Source organism: Psammomys obesus, unplaced genomic scaffold, assembly GCF_907164565.1.
Source record: "Psammomys obesus unplaced genomic scaffold, mPsaObe1.curated_primary_1811, whole genome shotgun sequence".
Classification (NCBI taxonomy): domain Eukaryota; kingdom Metazoa; phylum Chordata; class Mammalia; order Rodentia; family Muridae; genus Psammomys; species Psammomys obesus.
The window spans coordinates 5683295-5692644 of NW_026590699.1; the positions used below are offsets into that span (position 1 = coordinate 5683295).

The 9350-nt window shown below is 54.3% G+C and overlaps 1 protein-coding gene across 3 annotated transcripts; it reads right to left on the bottom strand.

The window, feature by feature from the left end:
* Positions 1-17: 17 nt before the first annotated feature.
* F7 (coagulation factor VII) lies at positions 18-8968 on the bottom strand. Of its 3 annotated transcripts, none has more exons than XM_055608511.1 (8): positions 8856-8968; positions 6125-6285; positions 4727-4751; positions 4536-4649; positions 3039-3179; positions 1934-2043; positions 1536-1659; positions 18-1071 (listed from the first exon to the last, which is right to left on the bottom strand). In XM_055608511.1, the coding sequence occupies exons 1-8, from the start codon at positions 8926-8928 to the stop codon at positions 479-481; spliced, it is 1341 nt and encodes a 446-aa protein (XP_055464486.1). In that variant the 5' UTR covers positions 8929-8968; the 3' UTR covers positions 18-478. The 3 variants fall into 3 exon arrangements, with proteins under 3 accessions (XP_055464486.1, XP_055464487.1, XP_055464488.1); XM_055608512.1 differs by having other exon boundaries at positions 6125-7932; positions 8856-8929; XM_055608513.1 differs by lacking the exon at positions 8856-8968 and adding an exon at positions 7539-8849.
* Positions 8969-9350: the final 382 nt, after the last annotated feature.

Genomic DNA, 9350 nt, shown 5'->3' on the forward strand with positions numbered 1-9350 from the left:
ATGGCCCAACACACTCAGACGGTGTTTCTCATTTAATTGACATGAAGACGGCGTGCTCATACAAAAACGAAAGTGAACAATAGTGCAGGTGGTACAGGCGTCATGAGTGCACACACAGGCACGACACACACGTGTCCTACATGCATGTGTTGCGCACCTACTGTGTGGCACTGTAGGCGGAGCACACGGGAGGCAGCTGCAGGGAGACAGGCCCACGCTGCCCTTTGAGCTGCCTGCCTGCGGCTCTACTGCGCAGCCCCGTTGGGTGTCTTTGTTAGTCTCTCAGACTCTTCCCCCTCTGCTTCCCGTTTCCCCTCTCTCCATCCCTCTTATTTATCTCCCCCCTCCACTTTCTTCACTCTCTCTCTCTTTCTCCTTCCCCACCCCAAGAATAGCAGGAGAGCCAATAGGATTTGATACAAAACAGTTCCACACTGAAGCAGCTTCCTCCTCAGGAAGGGCTAGGCTGTCCGAGGAGCTAGAGTAGAGGGATTCGATGAACCCCAACCTGGAGCTTGGAGTCCATAAGCCTCGTCAGCCATTCTGTGTACTGGGAGACCCTGGTGTATACCCCGATGTGGCCCACAGCCGCACAGCCCTCCCCCCAGCTGACCACACCTGTCAGGTACCATGTGCCCTGATAGTGGGTGGCATGTGGGCCACCACTGTCCCCCTTGCAGGCGTCCTTGGTGCCATCCATGTAGCCAGCACAGAACATGTTCTCTGTGATCTGGGGCGTGTTAGGACTGTGCTTCGAAAGCTCCAGGCAGTCCTGGGTCATCAGCCGGGGCACTTCAATGGCCATGAGTTCCAGGGCTGTGGCACCACGGTCCAGCAGCTGGCCCCAGCCACTGACCCTTGAAAAGCGGATTCTGGAGAGCGTGTTCTCAGAGAAGGCCCTCTCAGGCAGACACAGGGGCACCACGTGGTCAGTGAAGGTCACAGGCCGGTGGAGGCGCAGCAGGGCAATGTCGTGGTTGATCCTGCCTCGGACGTACTTGTCAGGCATGATGATCTGTACCACCCGCCGTACTTGCTCGGTCCCGTCCTTCTCACTGAAGTCATGCTCACCTGAGGGGAAGTCATGCCATGCATAGTACACCTTCTACCATGTGCGGCCATGTCCTCACACAGGCTCATTGTTGTCTTGACCTTCTGGCCTAGAGTATGTGGACAGGCCTGTGGCCAGTTCAGCCTCTGGTATCTGGAGGATTTGTATCCTCCCCAGGGTCTGGGACAAAGCCTGTGCTGGGGTCCATTGGAGTTGTGGAGGGAAGGCTGTGAATGGGCTGAACCTGGGGCACTGGACCGTTGATACCCACTGAGTGGGACAAGATGGACTGAGAATCCCCAAATCTCCTCCTAGTCCCTGAGGGGAGGAAAGGCCCAGAGGACAAAGTGGGTCAACTCCAGTGTGGCCCTCTTGGAAATATCAACTGGCCAGAGATGAGGATGGGCTATTGAGCCTCAGCCCCTGAGCCACTGTTAGTGTGAAAATGCCCTCAGGTCAGAGGTCAGGGACAGGCCACACCTACCCATCACCACTGTTATGTTCCTGGAGCTCCAGATATTATCAAAGCAGTGGGCTGCGGTCACTATCCAACTGGCGTCCAGCAGGATGGCCCCACACAGCAACAACCCACTGGTTTTCAGCACAGCCTGGATGGGGCACACAGACACGGTGAGTCACACTATTTTCATGGTCTCTTTGCCCCTGAGAAAGCAGCTGGATTGGCAAGAACCCTGCCCACAATACAGGGCCTCTGGAGGGTCCGCCAGCAGGTTAGGGCATCCCTGGCTCTGCTGGCTCTGGTTGACAACAGGGGTGCTGGATGATGGGGTGAGTGTGCAGGTCATCAAGGGACTCATGAAACCCTGAGGTTAGGGGAACCAGAGCTGGAGAAGCGGGGTTTGCAGAGGACACAGACCCTACCTGCCATGGACACTCCCCTTTGGGGCACACATAGCCTCCCACAATCCGGCCTTGGGGGCTGCTGGAATTTCTCTTTTCCAGAAGAGGTATTCTCCCACACGGGTACTCAACTGTACGAAACACAAGTCAGGAAGAGGGGACTGCAGAGTGAAAGGTGCGGTGTGTGGAGATTCAGAAGCAGCTGGCCCCTGCCGCAGCTCCTGCTGGGGACGGCAGCAGGCCTCAGGGCAGGGAAAATCTTTCGTTTAGGACGGGCAGGGCGGGCTTACTGCAGCAGCTCTGAGTGGAGACAGATGTTGGGTTTGGGGACAATCGAGGCCCTGCTTTCTAGAGCTGGGGTCTGCTAGGTCTTTGCAGGGAATGTGTGCTACAAGGCAAGTGCTGGTCTGTGACGCGTGAGCTCACTCACACCTCTTCCAGCACTGCCAAGTCCCCATGTAGGAAAGGACATTTGGCTGTGGCCCGCTGACCTCCCAGTTTCATGAACAGGCTGGGCCGTCCTCTGCTGAGGAGGTGTCAGCCGTTGGGGACACAGCCTCAGTGGTGTCCCATTGTGCAGAGCACGCTTCTGGAGTATGAACTGCTCTTGCAGAGGGCAAGAGTCTGCTTCCCAGAACTCATATCGGGCAGCTCACAAGCACTTGTAACTTCAGCTCCAGGGGATCCGAGGCCCTCTGACCTCTGCAGGCACTGCACTCACATACAATACTCCCCCACCCACAGGCACATCATTAATAATAATAATAATAACAAATAAGTCATTTTATGTTATTAACCATATGTGCCTACGTGACTCCTAGGTATGTCCTAGAGACTCCAAATTGGGCATTATAGGAGATGCAGAGCCTCATTCTACTACTGGCCTGCTTCAGTGGACAGGGCACTTGAGACCATGCAGGACGCTAGCCCAAGCTTCCACACTAACAGCCGCAGGCTGGGTGTCCTTCAGGCAAATGCTTTCACCTCATAGTCAACACCTGTCAGATACTTGCTTAGCAGGAGGTCCACCTTGTTACACATGTTTGGGCTGATAACTTGCCACAGGCCAGGGAAAATGACTGGCTCTTCAGAGCATAAGACAGCACCAGCTTTTGGAGCCCATTACCTTTGGGTTTGCAGGACACCTCATCTGGCTGCAACTCATAGTCCTCATGACAGCTGCAGGTGCGCTTGGTCCCTAGAGAGTCGCTGCAGTACTGTTCACAGCCACCATTTTCATTTGCACAGATGAGCTGCTCATTCTTGTCTGGGGACAGGAGAAGACAACCAGAAAGGTCCCTGCAAAGGCTGGCAGGCCAGCCATGTTGACCGTTGTCCTTGTTCCCATGGAAGGTAGCATGTACCTGAGGACTGTTGAGGGTGAACTTGGTGTCACCTGCCCTGTGGACTGATCTGGAGGAAAGAAACCTACCCAGATCTGGGAGAAATCCCAACAGCAGGCAGCATCGTGGCATTTGGACGACACTAGGCTCGTGTGTGATGGCGCCCCCTTCCAAGAATCTAATGGGAAGCTGGGAAGGGGTCTGGAGGTGAGCAAACATTTCCCAAGGACAGGAAAGTTCTCAACAGAGTGGGAAACTGGCCCGTGCAAGGCTCAGAGGGGGAGGTTATTCTAGGGGCAACCTCCATGACCAGATGAGCCATGCAGGCCCTTGGTCCCAGCATAGGCCGTTGGCCCAGACAGAAAAGTGGGTGAGGTGGTTCAGTTCTGCATGAGCCCAGTCTCCAGTACAGAGGCCTGTCCAGTGCTCACCAAAACGTATAGCCTCTCAGGGTCAGTGACCATTAGTGGGCCTCTTCTCTCTCCACCCTCTACGTTCTCCGGCCTCATTCAGATGAGAACAGGAGGCAACTTGGGCAACAGGGTACCTGTTTTCTGAAGAGAAGACACCTTTGCCCTGCCTCAAGAGGTGGCCTAGAAGGGTCCTCCAACTGGAAGGCTGCTGCTTGTCTGGGGCCGTGGGCCATTCCAGATGGCTAGCCAGAGGTATGATGGATGGCGGCCCTTGGACCCCGGGAAGGGCTGGGGAAGGTCTTTCCATCTACATGACCCCACACCCCAGCTTGGGGCTACAGGGCCTTCCTAGGCTGATGATGCTCCATGGTGCTTTATGTGTCATTCTACAACAGGGATGTTTGTTCGGGTCCACAGAAGGGGGCCTGCTCCGGGCCCTCCTCCGCTTTGGTGTAACTGTAGCCGTTGCCAGTGAATTCTATGAGGCCCGCCAGCAAGCTGTGGTGGCCAGAGAGGTCTGTTAGTCTCCGAGCATAGCAGCAATTCGCTATTTCAAAGCTGAAGAAATATTTCACACCTTTAAAGCAGCGGGCAGAGGAGATGGAGGTTACCCAGCCGACTTGCCTGGTGGGAACAGAAGCAGGGCTCTTCCCCAGCAAGAGAAGAGACAAAGTTGGCCCTGAGTGTGAGCCCTGAACCTTAGACTCGGAAACCAATAACATTTTGTTTGAAAAGAGTTCTTAATGTCTCCTAGATCGATTCACCACAGGGCCCGAGGCTGGCCTAGGCACCCACCCCTTCCTTAGTGAGACCAGACACCCAACTCTCCACCCATCTGCAAACTGCAGCAGGGAGCCAGTGTCTTACTCTTCTCACAGTTCCGGCCCTCAAAGTCTAGGGGGCAGAAGCAGATGTAGGCCTGGAGATGGTCCTGGCAGGTGCCCCCATTCTGGCACGGATTCGAGTCACACTGGTTCCCATCTGTGGGCAAGCCGACATTAGTATGCTGTTAAATAAGGGCGGTTGGGGAGGGGCGCGGACGGCTCTCAGCTACTCACCCGTGTACACGGCCCAGAACTGCTTCTGAGGGGGGAGAAAAAAACACATGAGGCACACGCATGAGGAGCAGTCAGTGTCCATGAAGGGAGCTCGGGAGCTATGGGTACCACCTGGGCCCCTGTGAGGGGCTTGGGAGGACAGCTTTGCTCTGGAGATGTGGAGGGCTTAGGTGAGGCCGAGGTTCTTCTCTGCCCTTTCTAGAGACATGTAAAGTCACCGACAGCTGACTCTCTCAAGTGAGAGCACCCAAGTCCTGGCCCCGAGCCTGCTTTCTCCAGCTGGGGCCTGGAGCTCTAAGGGTGAGAGCTGTCAAGCTGTGGGGTCCTGGGCCGAATGAAAAGGAAGAAGTGAGCTGACATCAGCCTTCATCGCTTTCTGCTCCTCACCGTAACCTGCTGCCCCGTGTCCTGCTGTCACGCCCTCCTGCCTGCTATGAAGGACTTCCTCCCAAGTGAAGAGTCAAAATACACCTGCCTTCCCTTCAGCAACTTCTTGTCAGATATTTGCTCATGCCAACGAGGAAAGTGGCTTCTACAGGTTCCCCTGGTGAGTTGCTCTAAGTGTGAGGGCTCTTGTGAAACAGGTGTCCTGTGAGTGTGAGGACTCTTGTGAGAGAGGTCTCCTGTGAGTGTGAGAGGTGATATGGGGCAAAGCTGGTGAGAAAAAGCCTTTGGAGAATGAACACCAAGCCCCTCACAACCACCAGGACCTGTGGTTGGCTATTGTTTTTTTCAGAGATGATGACAAAATGAAACTGATGAACCTCAAAGCCCTACCCTATCCTGACACACCCTTCCTGGAGAAAATGTCCAAAGGCAGATGTCCAACCAGAAAGGAAAATGCTCAGTGATGTATAAATGTGAAGCCGCAGGGCCAGGCATAGCAGCACACACTCGGAATTCCAGCAATTGGGAGGCAGAGGTGGAAGATGGAGAGTGGGAGGTCAGCCTGGACTACACAGCAAGACCTTGTCTCAAACAAACCAAACCAACCAAACAAACAAACAGGTGAGACACACAGAGAGAAAAAGAGAGAGAGAGAGACTCAGAAGTGAAGACAAATCTGTGCAGTGCACATGCCAAGTGTGGCCAAGGAAGCCACAGCATTCCTGCCACATTTCCACTGAGGATTGCACATGTGTGTGGCCAGCCCTCCCAGGTAGGGTGATCATTCCCTTTCAGGTCAGCTTCACAGGCAGCCCTGGACCCTTAGGGAATAAGGGCATTGCCTTTGGCAAAATGGAAAACACAGCAAGCTTGCTTTAGGAATTGATTTCCTGTTGTAAGAGTTTACACATGGCATGGTTGAGGGCAGAAGCCTGCTTGTGTCAGGGTTCCCGCACTGAGGGTTCTGTGAGCACTGAGTGGCAGCTGGCAGCCAGGGTGAGGGGCACTCACGGTCCTCTCAGCGCTCTTGAAGATCTCTAGGGCCTCCTCAAAGGAGCACTGCTCCTCCTTGCACTCTCTCTCCAGGGAGCCAGGCCACAGCTCCTCCATGAACGCGTAGGCACGCCGTTGCCTGTGTAGGACACTGTGGGCTTCCTCCTGGGCTATGAACACTGAGAAACAGAAGGTCCCGGGCAATACCGAAGGCTTCCCTCAAGCTGCGCGGAAGCCGCCCACTTGATGGTCCCCAAGTTGTGGGAACACCCACCCCCAGCAGCAAAGGAAACCACACTGGGTCAGCTCATGAAAACCACCCACACTAGATCCCTCAGTGATGGAGATATCCGTATCCAGCTCCCTCAGTGATGAGAACAACCTACCCACATTACTCTTTCTCCACCCCAGGGTGGGAGCCAGGGAGTCCCTGACCGCCTCCAGGAATGGAAAGTGCATAGGTTGGTGCCTTCAATGGCTTACCCTCTTCTGTGGACTGAAGGTCACAGAGAATGACACAGCCCCAGACTGAGCTGAATTTGAAATTGGGTGTTTTTCTTTGACGGTTGGCGATATTACATGGCACAGACGGGTTCATTATGTAGACGAATGTGATAATATATTTATTCCCATATCCATGTGGTTTGGCCTTCTTCCTATCCCTCTTAGCGAGAAAATACTTGGAGGGCTTACAAAAGCTTCATGAAGTGTTGTTTTGGTAGCAATGGTCTGAGGCTGCCAAATGGTGGTCTCCTATGATGCCAATGATGTCAAGCCAAAAGGAGACAGGAAACCCTACACTGTGCGTCCCTTTCTTGGGCACACTGAAAGGTATGCACAAACATATACTTAAATCTTCATCTAGTCGCCCACCTCTGTCCCCTGTCCTGTGTCCCCGTAGTCAGCTCTGGAATCTCCAGCTGCATAGCCTGGGCTCCACAGCCAGAGCTTCCTCACCTGGGGCTCCTAGTCCTGTGATTTCCTACATTGGGGATGAGGATGTTTAAATCACCTGAAGTTAGCCAGGGGTAGAAACCAAGAATGAAGACAAGGCCCTGAAATTGCCCATAAGACAACTATGCTACATAAACTGTGTCCCAGGATGCCGGTGAAAGGAGTGGCCGTGGATGGGACAGTGTGGAACTGGGATGGGAAGAGAGAACGGGAAGAAAGGCTGTTAGGGAAGACTCAAAAGCAGCCAGCGTATCCAGAAGAGGCCTGAAGGAGACAGGTTTTTCCCTATGCAGAGGAGCATGCAAGGAAGGAGAACCCATCTGTGGGGGCTGCTTCCCACCAGCCCATGAAGTCAGGAGGGAGACAAGACAAGGAGTGTGCCTGGATGGCTGGCGAGCCCTGTACAGGGATCACACAACCTGGGAACCACAGCAGGGAGCTAGTTCAACTTTAATTCCAGAGAACAAAGGCTACGTACCCCTCGGGGAGTAGATGAGGGGCTCGAGGCTAGGTGTACATAATTGGTTGGAACCAGGCACTTGAAGGATGTTTGATTTGCATTAAACAGGATGCTCCTATCATAGGAACGGGAACACAGTACCTAATTATCATGTAGGCACTTGGAGGGGAGAGCTAGCAGGGAACTGTGTCAAAGGCCATATATCAAATGTGGTAAGGGGCATTTGTGTCTAAAGACACTCTTCATATGAAGTCAGGCAGCTCAGAATGGCTCTCTGGACTGGGAGGACTGCTACCTCAAACAGCAGGGTTCCTCCAACATACATGCCTTGCTGGGAGAAGCTTTGTCTAGAGGTTGCTGAAAAGGTGGCTCTGGTCGACAGGAGAATGTTGGCATGCCCCAAAGGAGGGTCCTGGAAGGACAAGATCATTTTGGGAAGGGACAGAGAGGGAAGAGGAAGGGGCACTATCGTTTTCTTTTAAGTTGGAGAGTCCTTCATAACTGGAGTTCTGGAGGATGAAGACACTGTCGAACTGGACCAATCAAGGACCTTCAACAGCAGAGAGAGACACACATATGCCACCAGCCATCGGGACACACACCTCTCAGCCGGTGGTCAGGGCTGAGGGGTGGGTCAGTCAGTGTCCTAGAGAGCCAAAGCAAACCTGACTCCACACTGCTGCAGAGAGCTTGGGAAAGCTGGGAGAGGACAACTGGGAAGCCACTGCTGTCCCATTGCCACTCCGTCCCACAGGACAACGACCCACTACAATTCCTGCTTGCTGTGGGCTTTGAAGGGGACAGTCCCGGCTAGAACACTGATGTCACTATGCATGGGAACATTCACAGCAGCCTCTCGTTCTGTGAGACTCTGCAACTTTTGATGCATGTCTTTATGCTTTCTTCCCTGAGGCTTCAGCACTGTGTGTGTGTGTGTGTGTGTGTGTGTGTGTGTGTGTGAGACTGTGAGCATAGAGCCAAGGCAATGAGCAAGCTGTGTAGCTCAGTGCCATATGGCTGTTCTGACATGCCTGCACCTTGCCCCAGAGCTCGGCACTGCTGGCCCCCAGGGTCCAACTCTACAGACAAGTTTCCACACGGGTCAGGCAAGCCCGTATTTCTAAGAAGTCTTTAGGAAACACCAGCCAAAGCTCCCACCCCCGTGAAGAGCTCTGGTGGCAGGCATCCAGACACTATTTGCTTTTGTCAGGGACATACGTCAGATGGAGCCGCCTGGGGGTAGGGGGTGCGGTGAGTGTCCCTGTTGCTGTCGCAGCCGCTGCCGCAAACAGCGTGGCTTCTCAACTCACCCACTCCACAGATGGACTTACATACCTACAGCCTCTAGGGGTCCCTGGAACTGGAGCAGAAGGCAGAGAAGCACCAGCCGGTGAGCCCGAGGAAGCATGATGAGAGTGTTGCTTTTGGCCGGGCACTGTCCAGATGCTGCCTGGAGGGCAAAGGGCAGGGAGGAGGGGCCAGGGGTGGAGAAAGCTAGACCAGTGGCTTGAAGCAGCTGAGTCTGGTTGGAGGCATCCGCTCATGCCTCCAGCAGCTGTACATCCAGGGAAAGAGGGAAGGCACGGCAGGCAAAGTGGGCTCAGACTGGAGGAGGGAATAGAGCTCACGCACAGGTAGACATCCACATATCCACACTGGTGACACCACAGAGGGCAGGATGCCCCTCTGGGGCCTGAGACCTGGAAGAGAGCTGGGCTGTGCAGCCCTCACTGGCTCTCAGGGGCTGTTCTGCCCCCTCCTCCCCACAATGTGGAAGCAGCCATAGCCCATGACTTGTTCCTCCATGTCCGATGGCCCAGGCCCCAGGTG